The 24,017-nt window shown below is 54.6% G+C and overlaps 1 protein-coding gene across 2 annotated transcripts in view; it reads right to left on the bottom strand.

The window, feature by feature from the left end:
* The window catches only part of GALNT10 (polypeptide N-acetylgalactosaminyltransferase 10), an 87,193-nt gene extending 83,260 nt beyond the window's left edge, over window positions 1-3,933 (bottom strand). Inside the window, exon 1 of one of the 2 annotated variants that reach the window (XM_048057165.2) lies at window positions 3,540-3,933. In XM_048057165.2, coding sequence (XP_047913122.1) covers window positions 3,540-3,722 — 183 coding nt within the window. In that variant the 5' untranslated portion in view covers window positions 3,723-3,933. The remainder of the gene's footprint in view (window positions 1-3,539) is intronic. The other variant, XM_048057166.2, reaches the window with a different exon arrangement.
* Between the last annotated feature and the right edge of the window lie 20,084 nt (window positions 3,934-24,017).

Genomic DNA, 24,017 nt, shown 5'->3' with positions numbered 1-24,017 from the left:
CATCCCCTCTCCCCAGGGATGGAGAGCCAGCCAGCAGAGCTCCAGAAGAAGAAACCCGACAGCAGAAGGACAGAAGAACACCAACCTAACCCCAGTATTAACGCAATGCATTCTTTTCAGGCACCGTGTTTCCCCTCAACATGTAAATACAGAAGCAATTAGCCACCTAGGCACTTCTGCAGAAACAACTTAGCATAATCTTTCCTAGGATATATTTACATGGCTTCTGATTGCTTAATTTCTGACGTGTTTGTTTCAGCCAGTAGAAAGATTAAATGAAGTAAAATAGCGTGCACTGATACGTTGCCATTTTGAAGGTAACAAGCCGCGCAAGGCACACTGCTACACAAACTCCTGGCACAATTTAAAAAGTTTTCGTACTGAAACTGTATATTCTAAGAAGTGCTTTTTTATCATTTTAATCCGTTTCTTAAAACTTTTCTGCCATTTGCTGTTACTCTGAAAGATAAAAACTACCGAACAGCAGACACTAAGCAAAACAATGAGCACGGACAGAGATTTCATTGGAAAGCTCATTTCTGTATCACACCTGATACGTCTTCATTCGAAGATTAGCTTGTGCAAGTAGGCAAATTAAAGCCAGAAAGAAAAAAATATTTCCTGACTGCTATGTACATCATTCTTTTAATGATACAGCCTCCTGTGGTCTTTAACTAGAGTACTGGTGTTAAGAAGTCAGATTCTCTGTATAGCTTCATGAACGAGCAGACAAACAGTAAATTCACCTACAACCTGGAAGTTGATCAGGGAGTACCAAAACCGTGAGTATTTGTCAGGACCACGGGAGAGAGACAGGAACCACCAGAACTGCGGACACCCAACAGACAAACTCTCTGCAGTCAGCTGGCAGATAACTCTATGACAACAGTTAAAAAAAAAAAAAAAGAAAATTATCTTCATTCTGCATCATCTGAAAATATTTTTACCAAGACAGCCAGCTGTCCTTCAGGGTATGTTTTCCCTTGCTCAGTGTAACACAAGCTATCATTTCAGGGCCTGATCCTTCAAAAATATATGCATGTGATGGACATGTACCTTTACTGCCAGCCCCACTGCAACCCATAGTTCCCCATTAATTAGACAGGAAGGTTGAGCCATCAGCCTAAGACCCAGCAACTCCGATTTACACAAAAGCAGAGAGCTTTTATTTCAAGTTCTCCTATAATCGGCACAGACATTTCCTGCCCAGCTCACCACACACCCAAAACAGTAGATTTCAGTTTATTGACAGCCATCATGCTTCAAACAGACATAGCATAAAGAAAAATAGGATGAACGCTCTGTCTAACAAGCAACATGTCATTTCTTAATTCCGAGAAGACAACACACTGAAACCAGCAGTGACGCACTGCACCGTACAAACCGCCTGGCCTACAGCTGCTCCGACCCAAGGCCCGCAGCGCAGGGATGATTTTGAAAGATGAAAAATAAAAAGTCAGCTTGTTATTGTATTTTCAGCCCTGGTAGATTTAACCAGCGTTAACTGCTACCTCCAGCAAGGACCTCTGAAGCCTAAGAATAATTACCGCCTTCCTCCTTCACAACCTCTAGAAGAGGCATGATTTTACACTGGTCTTCATTTCGCCGTACTACGTGAAGCTGTGCAGCAGTGGCCTACAGGGCTTAATTTTGTCAGTCATGCAAAATAGATCGCCTGCATGCAACAGAAATACAAGCATAAGGCAGTAACATCAGGAACTGCGGGCACACAAGGATCACTGGGAATTAAAAGGATTTCTGGGCAGGTCTGGGGTCTGCTACACAATCCCATGTTAAGGCAGGTACCGACTGACCTGTTTTATTCTTCCCCTATCAGCATGGTATATCATGGTTATGTCTGGGCTTACCCAAAATGCTTGAATTTGAAAAATGTTTCTGCTGGGAAGGAAGAGCTCAACCTCAGCACCTCGTTCCTGGAGCCTCCTCGCTCCCTGAGCAGAAATTGCCACACTAAGTTTCTCCACCTTTACGGTGCAGTCGTAATGGCAAGTCTCCGAGGAGGGGAAGATTGAGACAACTAAGAGTTTTAAGTGGTTTTGAACACGGAGCTGAACCGATAGTTACACACTGACATTTCAGGCTTTCAAGCCCCAATCATTCGTAATGGTACAAAGCCAAACCAAGGATGGGATAAAGCAATTACAGAGCCAAAAGTAAATGCAGCTAAACTGAGCTTACAAACGTCTAATCCGGGTGATCTAGCATTCCTGTCTCTCGCATTAAGCAGAGGGGTTTGCCTCTTAAGTTGCCTGTTACTACCCCAGAGGGACGAGCAAGGAACGCAGTCGTCTGCTGCAATACCACCAAGCAGCAGGTACCCAGCAGGTATCCCCCGCCCCGATGGGAACAGCTACGTGCTCTTCTTTCCCCGGAGGAGGATAAGGGCACAGGCATCGCTGTCACGCTCCACCCGGTGCTTTCTGCAAGCCCTTGCCACAAGGTCCGTAGGGACCCTGAAGTAACTGGTGATGCGCGTTCCCCGTACCTTTCCAAGACAGGTGAAGAGAAATGGAGCAGAAGGGACGCCCTTGGGAGATACAATTACTATTCTTTCCATTGCAAGGAGGGGGCAAACTTCCCTTCCTTACTCCTTAGGGCAAAGATCCTGCTTTATTCCCTTACCAAGCCCTGCCAGAAAAGCAAGCAGACCTCTGGTCTCCAGATCCATAAGCTGCCAAGAAAGTACTCGCCTTCCACCTCCGACCCATCCCCTACACGAGCCCCTTCTCTCCTCAGCTTACGTCAAGACAGCTGCTCCCATTTCTCACGGGAGCCGCGCTTGGCTCCCTCCCTGCAGGCAGCCTCCCCAGGCGGGCAGCCTCCCTGCTGCCACAGCCTCCCGGGGGGCTGCCTCCCCCCAGGTCCGCACCTCCTATCCCTGCTGCTCCCCTTCCCCATGCACAGAGGGGCCAGGTGAGACCCCCCCCCCCAGGCACTGAGATACAGGCGAGGGTCCTCAAGAGCTCAGCCCCCTCCTCCAGGCATGCACGAAGAGAACACAGCACACAGCGCAGCTGAGCTCTGCCCCCACCCACTGCAGCCCCACACTGCTGGGCACTCCCTACATGCACAGCACCCCCCATACACCCAGGACCCCCTCCCCAGCACACCACACACATCCAGAATCACCCCTAGGACCCCCCCGGCAGCCCCATACACACTCCCAGGATCCCACCAGCACCCCCCAGAACCCCCCGCCGAGCCCCTCACACACTCCCAGTACCCCCCCATCTCCCTCCATAGACTCCCAGTACCCCCCTAGCACCCCCTACACTCCCAGTACCCCCCCCAGAACCCCCTCACTCACTCCCAGTACCCCCACCAGTAGCCCCGACACCCTCCCAGGAGCCCCCCAGGACCCCTCACACTCCCAGTAACCCCCCAGCAGCCCTCTCCCCCACTCCCAGTACCCTCCCAGTATCCTCCCAGTTCCCCTCCCACTCCCAGCGCCCCCCCATTACACCCCCCTCCCACTACCCCCCCCCACACACACTCCCAGTACCTCCCCCCTCACTCACCGCCTCTTCTCCAGCCCCCACCTCCACCACCGCCGCCGCCACCCCTTGCCCGGCGGCCGCCCCCCCGCCGCCGTCCGGCTGCCGCTCTCGGTACAGGGACCAGAGCCCCACGTTGGGCAAGAAGACGAGGGCGGCGAGCGCCAGCCCCACCGCCTGCAGCAGCCGCTTCTGCTTCCGCCGCATGGGAGCCGCGGGGAGAAGGACGGCGGCGGCGAGGAGGAGGAGGAGGAGGAGGAGGAGGAGGAGGAGGAGGAGGAGGAGGAGCAGCAGCAGGAGCAGCAGGAGCAGCAGCAGCGGACGAAGCCGAGCAGGGGGCGCGGAGCCGCCCCCGCCCCGCCGGAGCCCAACTTGCCCCGCGCGCGGCAGCGCCAACTCCGGCACTTCCGCTCCGCTCCGCGCGGGGGCGGGGCCTCGCCGGGACACGCCCACAAACGCCGAAAGTGGGCGGGGCTTACACAGGCCACGCCCCCCCTCCCCTGCCCTGCCCCTCCCTGCGGCCCGCGCGCTAATTGCGGGAGGCGCCCCGACGCGATTAGCGCCCTGCGGGGAACCGCAGGGTTAATTAAGCTGCCTTCTACCGGCCCGTAAACTGCATGGGTCGGCTCGGCACGTGTTCTTTTTTTTAAACCTTTTATTTTTTTTTTAATTTATTTTTATCATTTTTTTTATTTTAAATGCACCAGCGGCAGCAAAATTGGGGGAATTTGGGGAATATCCCAAAATTCGGGGGGGGTGAATCCACTCCTTATTTACGAGCCAACTCGCCCCTTTAACTAGGAAGGTGCCCGGCGCTGCTGATGCCAGCAGCAAGGCTGTGGCACCGCAGCGTCCCGCTGGGGTTATCGCTAAAAATAAAAAAAAAAAAAAAAAATTTGGTCTTTTCCAACGTAAAGAAGTTGTTATTTCTCAGAACAGCAGCAAACGGCTTTGAACTTCCCCAAAGTTCCCCGGGCCGCCAGGGGGCAGCTGCTGGCGGGGAGCAGCTGTGGGGCGCAGGCTGCAGCTCCCGAGTTAAGGCACGTTCAGGCAGCTCCTGCTCCCCTTTTAATTATAAATGAGGATTTGTCGCCGGCTGATTTCCCTCCCGTTGTTCCTTCGTGGGCGGAGAAGACCCGTGAGCCGCCTCCGCTCCTGCCCGGAGAGCGGAGGGGACCCCCAGCATCGCTGAGCCACCCCCGGCAGCTGGAGGCTTTGGCCACTGCTGAGTAATGCACGGCCACCAAAATCCTGCAGGAAAGCTACGGCTACGTTACCCCTGCTTCCTCTGCGAGCACCTAGGCTGGAAAGCTCTGCTGCCTCTGCTTTAATCCTGCAGTACATCGCTGCCGTGCGGACCCCTACAGCAACGCCCCCAGCCCCTTCCTTGCCTCTGCCCCCTTTGAGAAGCGCTCGTGCCCCAGCAGAGGTCTGTAGGTGCTCGCACAGGATCGCGTTCTGCCCTTGGCAGAACATACTCATTTATATAAAGAAATGACAGCCACAGAGTTGGAGAGTTAATTAAAACAAAGCTACTGGCTGGCTTGACATATGCTTAAATGTGGGATTCTGAGCCTGCTTGCTAAATGAAATGTTTGCCTGGTAAATTGACTTCAGCGGAGTCGCACGAGCTCTAACTGGGGCAGAAATTGGCCGGTGCTGCAGGTAGATCAGTTTTGTACCTGGGAGCATCCCGGATGATCAAAGCGTCTGAAGAGCCTCGTAGGAAGGGCACCCTGTCTGCTCATCAGTGATCACGCTCAAAACGGATGCTTTGGGTCTCTCCTACCCGCTTTGTGATGGATTGAATCCCCTTGGGGTTACCAAGTAAAACCATTTATACACCATGCAGCCACCTGTACAATATATGGGTGGACTTCGCCGTGTCACAGCAGGGACCTGGGTGGCCTGGCAGGACCCCCAAGAAGTGTTTGCAAGCCCAGCGAGCCTGGCTCTGAGCAAAGCCATGGGCAGACGTCCAGGAGCCCCAGAAAAGCTGCTGGCGTCCAAGCTGCCTCCTCGCTGTGCTCCATGGCACCAGCGACACCCGCACACGAGCTTTGGCGCGCTGCTGAAACACCGCTGCACTGAAGCCAGTCTCTTCAGCTAAAGGCCCAGCGTTTCTCCCTCTCCTCTTTCTCCTGAAGTGTTTTAGCAGAGGCAGAGCTCTCGTTTTGGCCCGCTAGGTGTAATGCCTTGGGGATTAATCAGGTGCATGCAAAATAAATGGGGATTTGCTTCTGAGACAGAAGAAGGACTGCGGATGTTAAGCCTCTAGTTGGAAAGGGAAATAGTGTACCTTGCCGAGGTGCTTTTCAAAACAAATACAGGATAAATTAATAGCAGCTCAGTCCCCGTGTGGAAGCTCTCTGCTAGTGAGCTGGGTTGCCCGGCTTGCAGCTCCTGTGCCGAGATGCTGCAGGGGAGGGCGCAGCACAGGGGCAGCGGTGCCAGGAAAGCTCATACGGAGGATGAGGAGCAGGGGTGCAGGAGGGGCTCGGCCAGCAGGGGCTGGTGGAGGGCTAGAGAAGAGCACAAAGTGCTAAGGGGAGCGTACGGAGCCGGAGCTGTGGGATGAGGCCCCCAGATATGGCACGGCAGCACGGGGACGAGATGGCAGAGCCCTGTGTCGGTGCTCTCCTTCTGGTCTCCTCTGGCGACAGCTCCTCAGGGCAAGGACTGACACTGGAGAAGGGCCAGATTCTGACCTGGGGACGCCTGCAGGGGTGGGTAAAGGAAAGCAGAGGGCCCTTTACATGCTGCAGAGAGCCGCCCGCCTGTGCCAGCCCCTCTCTTCAGGCTGGGAGTGAGAGGAGAGCTGGCTTTCTGTGCCCTCTGCTGCTGTGCCAGCCTCGCCACAACGGCTCTGGAAGAAAATCCTGCTGGAGGCATGGCACAACTTCCTCTGACAGCAAGGGGGAAGCGATGATCAAAATACCACTCAAGATCCCGCTAGGTTTTTGGCTCGGGTTCAGCTCCGTGTTGCCACTGCAGGGGTTGGAGAGCAAAAATCCAGCCCAGACCTCCGTGTCCACGCTGGGCACCGGTGGCAGACGACATCCAGAAAGCCAGCTCTGCCACACCGGCTGGGACTGGGGATAAATGTCTGTATGCTGGTGATGCTTCCTCTTTGCTGTAAATGTTTTTTTAACCAGGAGAAAAGGAAAAAAAAAAAAAAGAAAAAGCCTTTAAAAAATAAATGAACCTCAGACATGGCTGTGTCACCAGGCTTTTTTTCATGGCATTGCTTTATCCTTCAGTATTTACCGGTTGAAGTTCAGCTCAAATCTCATGTGAACTGAATTAATTTGTTGGATTTTTTTTTCCTTTTTTTTTCCCCTCAAAATGGCGATGTGCTGTGCTCAGCAACCAGCTCACCTGTGGGCAGGAGCAGAGCCTTGCTCTGCGGCTCAGCTGGGTGCCCCCGAAACTTGGAGCTGCTTCCAGCCGGCACCCGTGACGCTGCAAAACCGTGGAAGTACTTGAATAGCTCAGGGAGCTTTTAATGAGAAAGTTCAAGCCCTGGCCCCGTGTGAGGGCATCTTGCCCTCCTGCCAGCCCTCCTGGGGAAGGGGCACCAACACCGCGAGCCCCGGTCCCTGGGGAGCGAGGTGGGGAGCTGGCTGCGGAGTGACCGGCCTGCAGGTTAATCCGTACGGGACAGACCTACGCGCAGCTTCTAGCAGAAAAATAAATAAAACAAACATGTCAATATTCCCCCTGGATCCACCTGAATGAACAAAATCCCTGCAGTCAACAGGGAAATCTGCCTGCATTTGCTCTGGACAAGCAGAGCCCGGCGAGAAGGGTGGCTGGAAGCTGCGCGGCCATGGGCTGCTGCTCCGCCTGCCTGCTGCGAAGGGGAAGGAGCAGCCCGGAGAGGTGCAAAAGCAACCGAGCTGTTGGAAGAGTTTCCCGGAGCGAAACACTCTTTTAACTCCCCTGGCCTTAAATCAGCTAGGTAATTTCGCCGATCTCCCGTGGCAGGGGAAATTGCTGATGTCTAAGTGGAAGCACAGCCCTGGAGGGCGAGGTGGCAATGGCTTGCTGGGAGGATAAATGCTGGAGCAGAGCACAAAGCAAGGAGCGATGTGGGTCGCATTCATCTCACACGCTACAAACAGTTGCATGAACATATCCAGAGATTAGCTTTGCATGGGGACACTTTTTTTTTTTCTTTTTTTCTTTTTTTTCCCAGGAGTAACCCGATTCCATCACCCACCTCAGGGCCAGGCTGCACAACAGGCAGCATGTCAGTGGAGCAGGAGGAAACAGCTTTGCTGCGCTTTTCAAGCACGGAAGGATGCCAACAAACACAGGAGTTTTGGGGGAAATCCTCAGCTGTGGGCCCAGGAACCTTGCACAAGGATGAAGATGTGCAAGGCACGGCCTTGGTGGCAGAGCTTGATATAGAAATGTGGGACTGAGCCATTCCTGCTCTCCTCTCCGGGCCTTTGTGGTGGGCTAGGAGCTCGCTTCTCCAGGCAAAGCCACCCCTTGCACTGCACCACGTCAGCCTGGTTTCATCCTGCCGCTGCTTTCCCCAGGCAGCCCTGACAGCCCGTGCACAACCGTCAGCGGGGCTCGGTGATGAGGAGCGAGAGGGTCTCCTCCAGGCTCCCTCTCAAGTAACCTTATTAAAAAAAAAAAAAAAAAAAAAAGGAAAAAAAAACCCCACAACTGTTGTTGCAGACTTTCTGCCTGGAATAGGCAATGAGCCTTGTCTGCTCGCTCTGCTCTGAGCTCAGAGACGCTGCAACGAATCGGACCGACTCCAAGCCCGGTGGAGCCAGCGAGGCTGGCTGCAGCAAGGATGTCCCCAGAACTCCCTGGCTCCAGCTTCTCTGATCACACCGTGAATTTTTAAGCCAGTATTTTCCGTGCTTCTCGAGGGACGTGGAGGCTCACGCTCTAATAATTAAGGCTGCTCTGAACGCCATAGCCCTCAGCCTCGCTTTTGCTTCTCGGACCGTTTCCCGTCACAACCATTTGTGCGTGGAGCAGCCGGCTGCTTTCTGACTGTGCTCACGGGGTTTTTAGCAAGGAGGAACTTACAGCAGGTTCTCCAGTGCATACGTGAGATAGTGAGGGAGGTTTGCGGCTTTCCTCCGAGCAGCTGTGCAGGAGCAGTTTGGGCAGTGCTGAGCTGGACCCGGAGGAGGAGTTGGCTCCTCTCTGGCTCACTGGATGCCCACTGGGATCAGAGGAGCACTGCTTGGTCTGAGGTCTTCTGCAGGGTGGATCGGGAACACTTCAGTGCTCAAGCCCTCCTTTCAGAGGTTATTTTCAAAGTGTGCTAAACTCTGCTTGCACTGTTAAAAAATAACCTTATGGAAAGGGGAAAGAAGGACGAAGGCACTTAAACCAGCACTAAAATATCTAATGCTGAAGACACCCAGGAGAAAGGGAAAAATAAAGCTGGTTATGAGAAAATATAAGTGAACTGCATAAAAACTTAAACGAGATGGATAATATCACCCCGAGTTACTGCACTCAGCCCCACCGAGGGGAGAGGAGCCCAGGCTGCAAAATGGAAATAGGGGAGAGGCAAACCCAGAACGGGAGCCGAGAGTTACCTGCCCAAGGGGAGAAGCATCGGTGCAAGGCTGAAGTGGGTGCCCCCCCGGACACGAGTGCCCCTCCCCATGTGCCCTGCTGCTCGGGGCTGCTGGCGTGTGTCCCCTCCTGCCGTAAGTGGCTGCGGGCAGGTGGCTCGAGTGCCCGAGCGGAGGGCACGGTGCTGAGCCTGCCGCTGCCGAGCCGCTTCTCCAGTGGGGGGATGCTCTCCGCTCTTAAAATAGGTCCTCTCCAAGGGCTCTTGTGTTTGAGAGCTAGAAGAAAGCCAGGCTTTTTGCCCTGTGTTTTCCCTCTCCAAAGGGAGAGGCAGGAAGCCCAGCACATGAGGAGAAGGGCGCTGTGGGGGGATGGGATGCAGGGTGGCAGCAGAGCCCTCGAGATGCTGGTGCGCACCAGGCCACGACCTCCTCTGCGCCCCGAGATGCATTGGTCGCTTTTCTTTCCAGACCTGAAGGAAATGTCCTGATAGCTTTCTCTTCTTTTTCTCTTTCACTCCTTTTTTGAGGGCTTTCAAAGAGCTTTGTCAAAGGGAAGTGCTCTTATCTCGGGTTTGACAAGGTGTCAAGGGACTCACTGCACCCTGAGCGGTGCTGGACGGGGGCTGAGGAGCCGGGGGCCCGGTGCCTGTCCCCTCACACACACACGCAGAGCATCCCCGTTCCCCTGTGAGCCCCGGAGCTTGCCAAGTCCCCGTCAGGCTGAGGAGCAACCTAAGGAGGGATGCGGAGAGGCAACAGCAAAAGCTGGGCAGGAGGAAATAAATTAAAACAATAAACAAAGCAGCCGATGGCGTTCTGTTGAGCTTTCCCAGACATAAACCCTCTGCTCTGCGGACACTTGGGTGTCTCTCATCAGCTGGCATTGTTTTGTTCTTCGGTACATTTCCAGTTGTTTGGATGAGAGAAAAGAAATGTTATGGCAGGGAAGAAGAAATATCGGGGAAGGCTACAAAAAGCTGCGAGCTGCCAGTGTGTTTTGAGTTGCTTTATTCTGAATCAATATTGAACTGAAGAGGAATTATAAATCTAGCAGATTACAGCTGAAGCAATGCCAGGGCATCTGTTTCCAGATATTCTTTTTTTTTTTTTTTTTTTTTTTTTTACTTGCTAGAGCAGCTGTTTTTACAAGAATCCACAGTAAAAGAGTTATTAAAACAAAGGGGGAAAAGAAATAACAATAAACGGGAGATATATAGCAGGCGAGGAGCAGCAGAGACATGGGGCTAGGAAATAAATGGAAGAGAGGAGGAAGAACCCGACAACTGACAGTTTGTCACCAGCATCGGGCGCTACAAAATCTGGAAGATATTTGTTTTACAAGACAGCGAGCCCGAGCTCCAGGATTTTGCTCGGTGATTTACGACGTCTGGCAGCTGTTGCAGAGGTTGAGCTCAGCGCAGCAAAGAGAAAAAAAAAAAAAAAGTGGAAATCACCCTTAGCACTCACGTGTTGTTCCCTGACGGGAGGAGATTTATGGGGGCAGGCAGGCGGGGTGGCTGGGGGTGCTCGCAGACAGGTCCCGGCCTCGTCACTCCCCTGTCTGCCATCGGATTTACCTTTGATGATATTCAGGTTGCGATTAAGGCTGCGGGCGTGTAACCGAGGGCATTCACGTGGCTTAAAGCCTGGCTGCACATAGGCCGGGGTGATGTAACCACACAGGCGCGCTCACAGCCCGGCCGAGGAGGAAATAATGCACGGGAGAGGGAAGCACCATGAGGTCGTGACGCCGTCACCACCACGGGTCGCTGCGAGGCGCGAACCTGCTCAGCGCTGCGAGTCCATCGTCTGAGCTGCGTGCCTGGGCTGTTCCCCCACCTGCAGCCAGCCACGTGGCCACCATATTCCCAAATTTCCCTAATTCCACTGCTGAGCAGCTGGGGACGTGCCCCGTTGGCAGTCGGTGCGGTACATGGGCTGTTGCTCTGCAGGCGTGCATTTTTCCCCTTTGCACACCAGCCCTGCTGCGATCCCTGCACGCCCAGAGGTACTGCTCGGGGAAGGGCTGGGCTCTCACACCACCGCTGGAGAGGGTACATTGGGAAAGGGCAGGGGGATAATCTGGTACAGGCAGGACCTGTGCGATTCTTTCACGTTAAGGCTTTTATGTCACGTAGCTGATTTGTATAGGAACTAATCTAATCAACAAAAAAATGACGTCCCTCCCATATTTAGATCATTCTCTAACTTCACCCTTTTGCAGTCTCAGACTCCCCGAAGGCTGGCTCACACACCTTGAAAACCTCCAGTTGTTACAGGGACAGTTTGTAGGATTTGCCCTGCTGCCCTCCCGGTTGAATGATGCTCAGGATCTCCGTCCTCTCACGCAGTGAAGTGCTTCACCCTGCCTAAAGGTGCCCCGTGCCACCTGCTTGTCTTGAAATCAGGCTGATGGCTGGCACCAGCACAAACAAAAAGAGGCTTTTGGCTCACGTCTGAAGTCGCCCAGAAAGCCAGCTGCCCCCGTCCTGCTTTGCTACTGGTGCCTGGAGCAACTCTTGGGTTTCCAACTGGCTCTCGCCAGACGCCTGCCGGGGCACTTGGGCACCCCTGCAGCCACCACAGAGCTGGGGATTTGGCCTTGGTTTTGCTCTGGGTTTATTGATTCATTTTGCAACCGTGCTCTATAAATAGACTCATTCTTGCGGTTATAACAGAGTCGATGAGAGCTTGGGAAGTGGAGATGGTAAGAAAGCTGAATAGAAATCAAGCCCCAGACAAGACACCCGCAGAATGAATGCATCCCCTGGATGTGAGAAAATGCCAGAAATGGTTCTCTTGCTTGGGCAATAGCTATGCAGGCTGTGCTGTCAGCGTTACCTGGGCCGGGGGGTGACGCCCGGTGTGCTGGCCACAGGATGCGTGTCTTCATGCCCCAGGCTGAGGGCAGCCTGCGATTCCCCATGGCAAAGCCAGCCTGGAGGGTGTAGGATCCCAGCCTTGGTGCCACGGATGGTGTGCCAACAGATGCCCTACACCCTTCCCTCCTGCCCAGCGGCTGTGCCTGCCCCATCTTTGGGCTGATTTTGCATTGCAGAGCCCCGGGGGAGCTGCCCAAATCACATCACGGGTCATCCCAGTCACTGACATGCCCAACCCACTGAAACACCAGTGACAAACCATGTCTAAAAAACTAATTTTTAACCTCTTTTTCCCTTAGCTCTCTCCATTAAATGAGCAGAGTCAGAATTCTTTCCTTTCTCCTTTTTTTTTTTTTTTTTCTGGCCTGTGTTTCTGGCTTTAATTGCTAAATCTTCCGGACAGGGATCGTCTCTTCTAAAGCACCCGAGGAGCGCTGAGCACAATGGCCCTCCAGTCGCTGCTGGAGCTCCAGGATGCAATCCAAAGAGAAATTATTCACTGAAATCTGCAGTCAGCTCACAGCGAGCTGCCGAGCAGGAAGGAAGCAATCTTCACCTAATCCACAGTTTGATGCAGATTATTCATACGGTTCTGCTGAAGAGTAATACACTCGGCCGGGACAGAATCAAAATGATGCCTACTTAATATGATGGAAAATAAATAGAATCTGCTTTCGAAGGATGCATTGACTGAGCTGTCGTGTCTGATGCTGGGGAGACGAGTGTCTACAAGCTTCAGTTTAATGTAGCGTGGAAATGTATTGGGTTGTATTTATGCCCATATACAATACTTAACCGGCTATTGTGCTGATTAAATATTTAATTAGCTGTCTGTGAGGGGAAATGCACCATTAGTCTATAGGGAATTACACTGTTCCTTGCGTCTGCTCTTAAATAAAATGTGTAATTCGTTGTCACTTAAGCATGATGTTAAGTGCCCATTAAGGAGGTGTTTCCAAGGGGAAAAAATACGAAATGTAGCTGCTGGTGGTGTGTCAGGTGGACCTGCAAGTGCCCAAGGCACAGCTCTCGGGGGTGTCCTGGGGAGAAAGGAGCTGTGCTGGGGATGCTCAGCCCGTCCTCTGTGTGTCACTGCTGGCGAGGGCACGCTGCTGAGCCAGGGAAAGGCCTCGGGGGTCCCTGCGGGGCAGAAAGGCTGCTGGAGTTGCCTATTGAGGTGGGTTGGAGTTGCTGCCCACCGCTCCTCACCTGGGCCCAGGTGCTGGAGCAGATGGGGATGGGTGTAGCCCTGCCCGCACAGCCCTCGCCAGCTCCACGCTGGGTTTCATCCCAAATTCAGCTGGGATTTACCCTTGGGAAAACAAGTTACAGGGTGCAAGGACTCAGGGAGCAGCAGGAGGTGTATCGCAGCTCAATGCCATGGTCACCGTGCTGGGGAGCTCGTTTTTCATGTGGTGGTGGAGAGAGGCAAAGAAGGCGGCTGCCGGCTGGTGGAGCTGGGTGAAGGAGGGCTCCAAGTCCCCAAGCTGTTCCTCTCGTCCCCAAACGCAGCCTGGCTCCTCGGACATCTGCTCGGTGCAGCAGGAAGGGGAGGGCAGCAAGAAATATCCAGGAGAGCCAGTGGCTCCAAAAGCACTCTTTACTTTCATACGTATCAAAGACACTGACCAGCTATCGGGATTCAGTAGAAAACCCCAATAATTCTGAATAATGCAGCTTCATCTGCGTACTTACAGCTAACTTCTGCCGAAGTGTGGGGCAGCTCTCCCACTCTCCCTGTGCTGGGGTGGGATTTACTCTGCAATAAGCATTCCCATGCTCCAAAACCTCTCTTGACGGGGCTGACACGCAGACACAGCCACCCCGGGTGAGGTGACAGTGACGGGAGGGGCACGGTGTCACTTGCATTCCTGTGGTTGGATGTGGGGCTGCTGGGAGCCCCGATTTCCCCGGGTGGGGGCGAGGGGCCGTGATGCTCGGCGGTGCTGCGGTGGTACATGGGGCTCCTGCCACGCGAGAGGGATGGGACGCTCTGCGAGGGCACAGGGAGGACAGCCCTGGCCCCTTCCTGGCACATCTGCTCGGGGGAGTGAATGATTTATCGCTCCTAACTGCTCGCAAACCCGCGCAGCCCTGCCTGCAGCCACGCGTGGCGGCCAGGTCTGTGCTCCCAGCACCAGGGCACCGGCCGAGAGAGCTGCTCTGCCACAAAATGGGGTGGTGGCGGCCTGGGCGAAGACTGTGTGGGATCTCCGTCTCAGCAGGGTGAAGGAATGAGGAGGTCAGACCTGTTTTGGGGTACAGAGGGAGGAAATGATAGTTTTTAGTACCCTTGGGTGTCTGAGCCGGGGCTAGCTGTGCTGGGAAGCGATGGGCAGAGCTGGCACTGGGTCACGCTGCGAATTCACAGGTTCACCAGATGACTTCCCTGTCAAACGAGGTGTCACTCAGCCGCTCCTCCGCTCCCCTCCAAGTGCTGTGAGAGGTGCGGCGGTGTCAGAGCTGCTCCCAGCCCCAGCAGCACTGCCAGGGCCCAGGGAGGCGCTGAGGCCCAGCCCTGAGATCCCAGGTTTGGGAATCCTGGGGGTGGCGGGGGAGGCTGCAGATTGCCTTAGTCAGGTTGCTTGGGTTTGCTTTCTTCTTCTCCTTCTTTTTTTTTTTTTTTTTCCTGGCTTTCACACCTCCCCTCACTCTCTATTTCTGATGAGCTGAGTCAAGCCCGGGTCTGGCGCCAGGAAGAGCGGAAAGGTGATGGGAGAGCTGCGAGGTGGGAGGGCAGCGGTGAGGCTGAGCGCCTGAACCCCCGGCGCAGAGCTGCACGCCACTCGGAGCGACGCAGAAGTGTGTGGGGGTGGCATCCCACCCGCTCTGCAGACCCCAGCCCCAAAACCAGGACAGCAGCAGGGCAGAGACATCAACTGCTGAGGGCAGGGAAAAGGGCAAAATCGAGCACAGGGGCTGGGCAGGGCTTTGGGGGCAGACAACACGAGGTGAGCAGGGGGCTAAAGCCCCTTCTCGGTCCAGGGATGCATCTCGAGCAGCTCCCAGGGGCTTCGTGCCCTTCTGCAGCGTGTCCTTCACGGTGCTGAAGGCACATCTGGCTGCTGTGCCCTGGATCCAGGCGTGACGGCCTGAGCCACGTGGGGTGCGCAGGGGGAAGGCGCCAGGCTCCGCTCGGCTGCAGGCAGCTGGCTGGGGGAGATGGGCTGAGGAGAGGCAGAGGTTTTAGCTTTCCTTTAGAAAATTAATCACACTTTAATTACAGTGAAACCTGGAGACATGGCGAAGGATTAAGTGGATTATCTTCAAAGTAATTTGTTATCAAATATTTATCCTTCTGGGAAGGGAGACGCAGCCCGAGGGAGGCTGTGTTATTAGTGCTGCAGGCCAAGGACGTGCCGTGTCCTTCCCACCCACCTCCCCAGCCAGCCAACAGCCCCACGGTGCAGCCCAAAAAGCAGAGCAGGGTCCTTCATTCCCCAGGGCTGGTGGCTTCGGAGCAGGAGCTGCATCAGGGCTTTGCCCCTGCAAGCCCATTGTGCGGCTGGGAGAGGCGATGCCGGTGCCTTCGTGGGGCTGCCTGGTCCCTGGGGTGACAGCGGGGACAGCCAGCACTGCTCATGGCTCAGAGGGGATGGATGGTCCTGCCAGGCTGCCTCAGCCCTGCTCCCTGCGCGAGGAGCCGGCGCTGCGTGGCAATTCGGGCTCAGCCCGAGCTCTTCATCCACTCGCAGACTGCGCGTTTAGTGCTTGGATGCTTCGTTAGCTGATAATAATGAGTCCTTGTGGTTGCCTCACGGGCATTGTAAATGATCCAGCGTCAGGAGATGCCACGGGGATGTGGAGATGCAGTGAGGCTGGAAGGGGCTGAGCCCTGAAGCACGGATAACCACGATGCAGATCTAGCTCCCTGTGCCCAGGCTGGGGATGTCCCTGTGCGGAGGGTGGCCGTGGGGATGGGGACAGGGACAGGGCCATCTGGGGGCTCACGGGTGGCTGGCTAGGACCTCTTCCCCCTGCTCATGTGCATGAGCAGAAGCTCTTCTTTGCCTTCCCTTTGGTAAAGGACTTCTGTGCTGCCCTGCAAACAGCTCTTGCAGACCTCCTCCGGCACCGGTTCTGGCTTCATTGGCACCCGCCAATGTAGCGCATCTTTGTCTTGTAAGGACAGTTCATCCTCCTGAGTGAAAGCAGAGTGCTGGATGCCGTGCCAGAAACTTTTTCCACACTCCAGGTGGGCTGTAGTGGATGGGATAGAAGCGCTGAAAACGCAGCAGGACACAGCCCGTCCTCAGGAGACGTTATCTCAGGGCGATGTTTTGGAACTCCCTGGCACGCAGCGGTCCCCAGCAGCCTGAAAACTATAGGGTGATGCTGGGGGCTGTTCACACCCCACATTTCATTCTATTGCCATGCCCTATGCTAGCAGGCATCACGCTGGATTTGGGGACCAGGGCACCCTCAGTTTTGAGCCGGGCCCAGCAAAGCACGGTTCCCGCAGCGTGCAGCCCCCTCTGCTAGCCAAGCAGCACAGACCGGCGCCAGGTTTGTTTGACAAGGCATTGTTTTCCATAAAACCACGTGCGCTGGCATTAATTAGAGTTCTATCCTTTAATTCTTTATTAATTGAATCTCCCATCAGCTTCTCTTTCATTTTACCGTGGATTAACGCCGGGATGAGCAGCCAGGATTTACCAGGGCAATCCCTTCCCTGGTCGGGAGCCTCCTGTCCTTGCCACCCCGCTCTCACCCCACTGCACCCCATGGCCCCAGGCTCTGCTCAGGATCCCTTGTCACACCCCACGGTGCATGGGGTGCCCAACCTGCCACTGTGCCAGTGTTCATTGCTGGCAGATGCTATTTAGCATGCCTACATCTTTAATGAAGGAGAAAGCACTTCAGCAGCCTGACACGAGACAGATCGAGTTGCCTGCTCATTTCTGAGTAGCAACAGAAATATTTGCTGCATGTCTCTGCCTGCTATGTATCATCATTAGCACTTTTGCAGTCTCTATTAAGCATTTGTCTGAAATAATATAAATACAATTTTTAAAACGCCTTTCTTATTGCTCTTAAACCCTTCCAGTCGTGGATTTTCCTCGGCATTTTTACCCTGCTTTTTGCATCCTTAACAGCTCGCATCTCCCATCGAGTACCAATCGCCATCTAGTTTTCCTTTGCTCTATATACATTTTCCAGTGTAATTGCTGCTTTCATTTCACCGCTGAACCACGAGGCCTCTAATTGCTTCCTTTCCTAACCGTGCAGCTGGGCTTGGTGGTCTGCAGGCTCCCCTGGACACTTCTCCGCCTGGTTCCCCCCTCGCAGCCCCCTGCCTGCCCGGGGCAGCTCCTCCATCCTCCCTTCCTCCCTCCAGGCAGGTTTATTCCTCACCATGACAGCCGGCTCTGCAAAGGGGGATCGTGGCCCCAGCCTCTGTCTGCAGAGTCCCTGCAGCCGCAGCCCAATGGGCCCCGGGCTCTGCTGCTGCCGGGATGTCCCATCAAGTGCAAGAAATTCCCCTCTCTGCGAGCCTGGGACAGGTCCCTTTCTCCTCCTGGGCACTGCACCCAGCAGAAGGATCCCTCTTCAGTGCCACTTCACCAGCCTGGCATGGCTGGGTGCAGGCGCTGGAGGTGGATCAGGATGCTGTGGGTCAGACAGGAGCCTGCAGAAGGTCCTGGGCTAAGGGCAGGAGGAGCAGGAGGGAGAGGAGGACTGGGAGAAGCTCACCATGGTTTGGTTTCCGCAGCACCACGGGCACGGCGGGTGCCCACGCCAGGGGCACGCCCCAGCTGAGCTCACCTCCGCTCCTCGGCTCAGCAGCCAGCCCCTATTTCCATCCTCCGTGCCCCACACTGTGGCATCGTCCCCAAAATCCCCGCTGCAGCTGCCAGCCACCACTGCCACTCCTGCTTCCCCTGAGCCTCCAGCTAAAGCAGGAAAAATGAGCAGCAAGAGGCAGCACGGCACCTGCACGCTTGTTACCTGAACCCGTCTCCCAGCCCCGTGTCCCACGGCGCAGGGATGAGTGTGCTCATTAAACCGCGCTGCCCCGAAGCTGGGGTTTCTGGGGCCCGGAGGCATTTGTCACACAGCCCTGCAGCCGCTGGCTCAGTTCGTCCCCATGGCAGCAGCTCCAGGTCCACGGGGCTGCATCAGTGGGGCACTGATGGGACCAATTCACCGAGCGAGAAGAAAGCAAATTTTGACTCGTGGTGACACGGCGAAGGAGGGATCCTGCTGGGCGTGCCGGGGGTAATTGCTCATGCAGCTCTTTCTCCCCCCAGCACGGCCACAGGCACAGGGGGGGTCTTTTTGGAGCCCCCATCCTTGCAAATGGCTGGGCTGGCCTGGAGGGCTGAGCAGGGTCTTATATCCGCCTCCACCCATGGTGAGAGGGGAGGAAACGTCCAGGCAGGGCGTTAGTGACACCGTGAGCCTCCCTCTCTGACACGCTCGGTGCCTGCACTGCTCGCCACCCCATTGCTCTCCCTCCCGTTGCTCTTTGTGGCAGGATTCGGAGCAGGGAGCAGCCTCTCCTCGTTAGCCGGGCTGCGGATGTGCTCTGAGCGCCCTGAGCCAGGTAACTGGCCTCAAACGGGGCTGTGCCAGGAGAACCGCGGGAGTTGGCTCAGGGATAAGAGCTGAGACTCAAAAAGTGGTCCCTACAGATCTGGTCGTGCCTCCAGGATCTGCCCTTGCACCAGGGAAGAGAGAAAAAAATGGGTTGAGGCCTGGCAGTGTGGCAGTGGGGGTCTTTTGGGAACAGAGCAGCTGCCGGGGCTGGCCCTGGGTGCAGTCCTGGTCACCGGGAGATGGATCTGGGTCCAGGTGCATCCGCTGGCTGTCTCCTGCCCCAAAGCTCTTCAATATCAGAGGTTCCCCAGCAAAGAGCAAAACCAAGACAGAAGGGGAAGGAAGAAGAGCTTGGAAGCTTTGCTGACACCCTTGGGAAGCTGGGGGAGGAGAGGTGGCACCATGTCCCCATGTCCTGGTGGTGACACGAGCTCTTACCCCCTGTGGCCCTGGGGAAGCAGCAGCTTCACTGCCAGAGCAGCTTCACAAGCCAGAGCCTGGGCAGATGCCAGCAATGCTGAGCAGCCTCAGACCTGCCCCGGGGCTGGCTGCTTTCTGAGCTTTTGGGCTGGTTCGTGTTGCGACTTCAAGGCTCTCTCCATGAGCATGAGCTCCAGCAAGCTGCTCCTGCTCAGAAGGAACGCCGAGGGACGGGGATAGCTGGCGCTCGAGAGACGCAGCGAACCTCACGAGGCTGGTGCGAATAGGCTGTTTGCGAAATGAGACTTGTGAGCAAACTCACGGCTGGAAGCCGGCTGCAGGTAGCCCCGAGGCAGCCGCCTGCACAGCAAGTACACACACACACACACACACACACACACACACACATGCACGCAGGGCTCGGATTTTGAGTCCCATTTTTTGCATTTGCTGAAATCCTGCAAAGCCAAGCCGGTGAGGAACCCCTCTCCAGCCAAACCGCAGCAGAGATGTGGCCTTGCCCTCCTGCAGCTTCCATCCACCCTGATGCTGGGGGGGGGGAATTTTGTCAGCAAAACCCCTTTGTTAAGCTCCTGCCCTACTCGGAGCATGGCAGGTTTTGGTCAATGAAGCCCCCCCCTGCTGAGCCCATGCAATCAGAAGCATCGCCAGCAGCGAGGCAGAGGGGAACCCAGGGGGCTGGGAGGGGGAAAGGGGCAGATTTGGGAAACGGGGCTCTAAAATGAAGCAGAAATGCACAGAGAAATTTTTCTTCCCTCATTTGACTGCCAGAAGGTGACACTGGGCCTGTCACCCCCTTTCATTACATCTCCAAGGCTTTTCATGCAAATTCAGGCAAACAATTTCTCGGTTCCATTTTAGCGCTCCGGGAGGGCCGATTTCATTTCAGGAGCAGTGGGGAACAATAATCATCTTGAAGTGTCTTCCATCCTGAGAGACGCAGATAAGAGCCACGCAGTGGACTAACAGCACTAATTTGACGTTTTCAGCTGATAGCTTTGCAGATGACAAAAATCAGGCAACATAAAAGGACGGTAAACCCCAGAGCGGCAGCGTTACCTCCTCCTGCGCCCGCCGCCTGCTCCCCTCCTGTACCCCAAGAGCGAGATCAAGCCTCAATCCCTTTGAGCATCACTGCTCTTGCTGTGTTTTCAGCATGGACGAGGGCGGGTTTGGCTGGGGAAAGCAGGGGAAAGGAGCAGGACCTCTCTGAAGTGCACGGGGAAATGCGGGGCAGCCTGGCGCTCAGTCCTGCCCACTGGCGCTGCTCCAGTTCTTGGGTGAAAACATACCTACTGTCTTCTGCTGTCTTTCTAACCAAGTCCCTGAGCACTTAACCAAAGGGAAAGTGATCAGTTTCAGCCCATCCCATCTTGTCGTAACCAGCAGAGGACGAAGAACAGACGCTTTCTTCCTTGCACTCACTTTTCCCGTTATCACTTTGTTACTTCAGGCTAGTTTTGAGCCTAAAAGTCCAGTTTTCTCAGCCCATCTTTTTTGTTTTCCACCCCTACATGGTAGAAAATGCCCAGATGGTTTTCTACCCCCATGTTTCTTGCTGCTGCACGTGGGAGTCCAGCACAGCCAGAGCAACCTGGGTTATTCACGTGAGGTCCAGCCGGGCTGCCGGCACCCAGGACGGCAGATAATTAAACTGGCCATGCTGGGGGCAGGACACGCCGGGGAGAGCATGGATTTTGCTGATGCGAGTTCACTGCTGCCAGCTGGAAAATGAAATCCCATCCCATGCTTGAGAATGTGATTTCAAAGCAATTTTTTTTTTACCTGAATTGGAGCAAAATGCAATATCAGATTTTTTTTTTTTTCATTTTTTTTTTTCATGGGAGGAGATGCTCAGAGCGGGTGGAAAAACAGCTTTAGGAGAGCTGCAGTGAGGTTTCACAGCGCGACGCGTGACTGCTCAACCGGTGCCCATTAATTCTGTTTTCTCCCTGAAGGCAGAAACGGGACTAGACGAGTGTCTCCGGTTCTCCCATCCCTTCTCCCAGAGGAAACTCATAATTTTTCATCCATCTTGAAATTTTCCCAAAGGAAAAATTTTCATTTTTATGAGAGTGGCATTTTCAGCCAGCAAACTGTTCTCATGGGAAACTCCTACCTGGATTTAAATTCACCTCACTCTCCTGGGCTTCGATTTCTTCCTCTCTCCTTTTTTTTTTTTTTTTTAGTTTTGACCACAGGCTGCTGAGGACAGGCACTGTTCTCCTGGAGCCGCTCTCAGCCTCCTGTGGGATGAAACACAGATGTCCAGGACAGCCCACCAGCAATTTCAGAGGGGTGAATTCTCAGCTGAGCCTTGACCAAGCTTTTCTTTTACCAGCGTCCACAGCTCTGTTTTTATTGCACATGTTTGCCCATGATTTTTTTTTCTGATTGCTGATTACACTCCTTCAAGCATCCCTTCTCTCTGTTAACTGCCAAGCACGCTGCCTCTTCTAAAGCCTTGAAATGTCATTTTGCTCATATTTCCCCTGCTTAGCAGACTGGGTTTCAGTTGCATTGCACGTGCTGAGCCAGGCTCCGGTCATCCCTCACATCCTCAGCATCCCTCGCCCGGTGCTGGCAGCGCCCTGCCCTCTCCTCTCGCCCTCTCTGATGTTTATTGTGGCTCTGCCAAAGCTGGAAGAGAAATCAGGCCTATTTGTCCCTTGCAGGGAAACCACACAAGATTTCTTGTCTCGTTTCCAAACAGAATGGGGTAATGTCTTGCTGGCCTGGCTGGTGGTGGCTGTGGGGAGGGAGGCTTTGCTAATGGGGCACTGCTGCCCCACTGAGGTCGGCTATGTGTCACTGGGGAACCTGGATCACTACAGTTGTTATTATTATTATTATTATTATTATTATTATTATTATTATTATTATTTGCATAGGCAGATTTGAAAGGAAGGGATCACTAGACATTGCCAATTTCTGACTGAGAGGTATTTGTCCACCCTGCTCTTAATTCCCCCTCCATCCCCCCTTGGGGTCGGGCTGCACACCCCAACGTCCCCCTCCTGCCCCTCCGCTCCAGCCCCAGCCCCATCATTTTCCCCTCGCCCAGAGGCTGGGGAAGGCGCCTCCAGCCCGTGAAGGCTGCTGGAACCCCTGGAGCAATTTCTGACGGCCCCTGGCTGCTGGGAAGCCCCCGAGGCTTCCCGTGATGGCTGGCACCTGACAAGAGCCCGCTGTGACCATCCCAGGGCCCCGGCTCCATCATGTCCCCAAAGCTCTCCATCAAGGCAGAGATAACCAGCCCCGCTGGTCACTTCATCCTGGCTTTGGTTCATTCAGCATCACCCTGATCATGGCATGTGGGGCCAAGCGATCTGCAGGGCTTTAGGAGCACGGAAAGCACGAGCAAAAACAACTTTTATTTTTTCTTTCTTTTTTTTTCTTCTTTTCCTTGAAGTCTTCTGGCACCTTGACGGAATTCCCTTCAGGGCGGCGGCTCGGTTTTGCTTGCACATAGCAGCCCAGTCTCCGGGAGTGGACAGGACACTTAGACGTGTGAGATGCCGTCCTGAATTATTCACGCTGCCCAACGAGCAATTTCGCATTTTGCCGGAGGGAAGGACTTAATGACTCAGCCCTGCCATACCCCAGCTGCTGCAGGGAGTGCTCCTGCTGGGGGAAAGGCTTTTTGTGCCAAGGCAGTTTGATCCTCCAGAAATCCCCTTTTTTTTCTTTTTTTTTTTTTTTTTCTCTGTTTGGAGTGGCCAGAAGGGAGCTGTGAGTGCTGGAAGTGGACCTGGAGATGAGCAGAGCCCACCCGAGGCGGGCAGCCCGCGTGGACCGAAGATGGGCCGGCCAAGCCGCTGTTTTTCCAAATTCTCACCATGATCACAGCTGAAGGAAGCTCTTTGCTCTCCCCTCCTCACAAAACCTCGGGGTCCTGTTAAGAAATAGCAGCCGGGTCCTCGTTTTCCCCGTGCCAGCTTGTAGCCCCTGGCTTTGCTGCAACTCTTGGCTGCTTTTTCAGTCCCTGTCCGGCCGTTCGAGGTGGCTGTGTTCATCCATAGCCTTCCATCAGAGGATGCTTTTTGCTCTTGTCTCCTGTAAGCAGGGCTTCATCCAAGCTGATTTTAATGGGTGACAGCAAAAAATACCTCAGGATACTTTTAAAACCCTGCTGTTCTTGAAACTTTTCTTTAGCTAGAGCAGCTCCTGCTTGGGTTGCTCTAACAACAGCTGGAGACTAATGTGTGCTGCGTCTCTTGGGGGCCACCAAAGCCAGAGAGAAAGGCCAGCAAGAGCAGTGACAGAAGTGATGATCTTGCTAAGAAAAGCTGTAATGGAAAACTCAGAGCTGCCCATAAATCCCATTGTCTTGTTATGCTGCTGAGCGAAACCCCAAAACAAGACAAAAACCCATCACAAAGCATGCCCTGCTGTAAAACCGGCATACTGTAAAACTCAGGATGTAAAAGTAATAATACAACTGCAGGAAAATGTGGAGGCACGGGCTCAGTCCGTGTGACGGTGGAGCACCGAGTGCCATTGCGGTGGGGCAGGCAGCCCCTCGGGTCTCCCCTGCCGGGCTGCAGGTCCCACCTGTGGAACTTGCTCTCCTCCATCTCCATCTAATTAAAATCCCTTGGACTACAGAACAACCGCGTGCATTTGGAAATGTTCCCCACCCCTGCTAATATTTGAATTGCCGGCCACTCCCTGTTCCGGCTGGGGAAAGGGAAGGGAGAGTTGGGAAGCTGGAGGGAATTTTTGGGAGCAGCAGCCGGGGGGCACGGGGCAGGGATTAGCACTCGGCGCACGCCCGCACGCACGCACGCGGGCACAGCAGGGCTTCTCGCTGCGTGCCAAGGAGAAACCAGTTCAAACAACAGGTCTGGCATTAATATCTCCTTCTCTATAAATAAATCAATACAAGGAGAGCTGTTCGGCTGCTCCTCCTCCGAGTTGCTTGCGTTCCCCCCGATGCTTTAGGTCCTGCTTCATGCCTGGACTTTTCACTGCCCGGTCTGGGGTTAGAGGGACGGGGACATCGCTGTCCCCCTCTTGCATGGGTGGCGGTGGCGGTGGGCAGGACGCAGCCCCCTGTGGACCCCCAAATCTGTGGGTGCCCC

The sequence above is a fragment of the Anser cygnoides genome, chromosome 14 (genome assembly GCF_040182565.1).
Source record: "Anser cygnoides isolate HZ-2024a breed goose chromosome 14, Taihu_goose_T2T_genome, whole genome shotgun sequence".
Lineage (NCBI taxonomy): Eukaryota > Metazoa > Chordata > Aves > Anseriformes > Anatidae > Anser > Anser cygnoides.
This window is presented reverse-complemented; position numbering and strand designations above follow the sequence as displayed.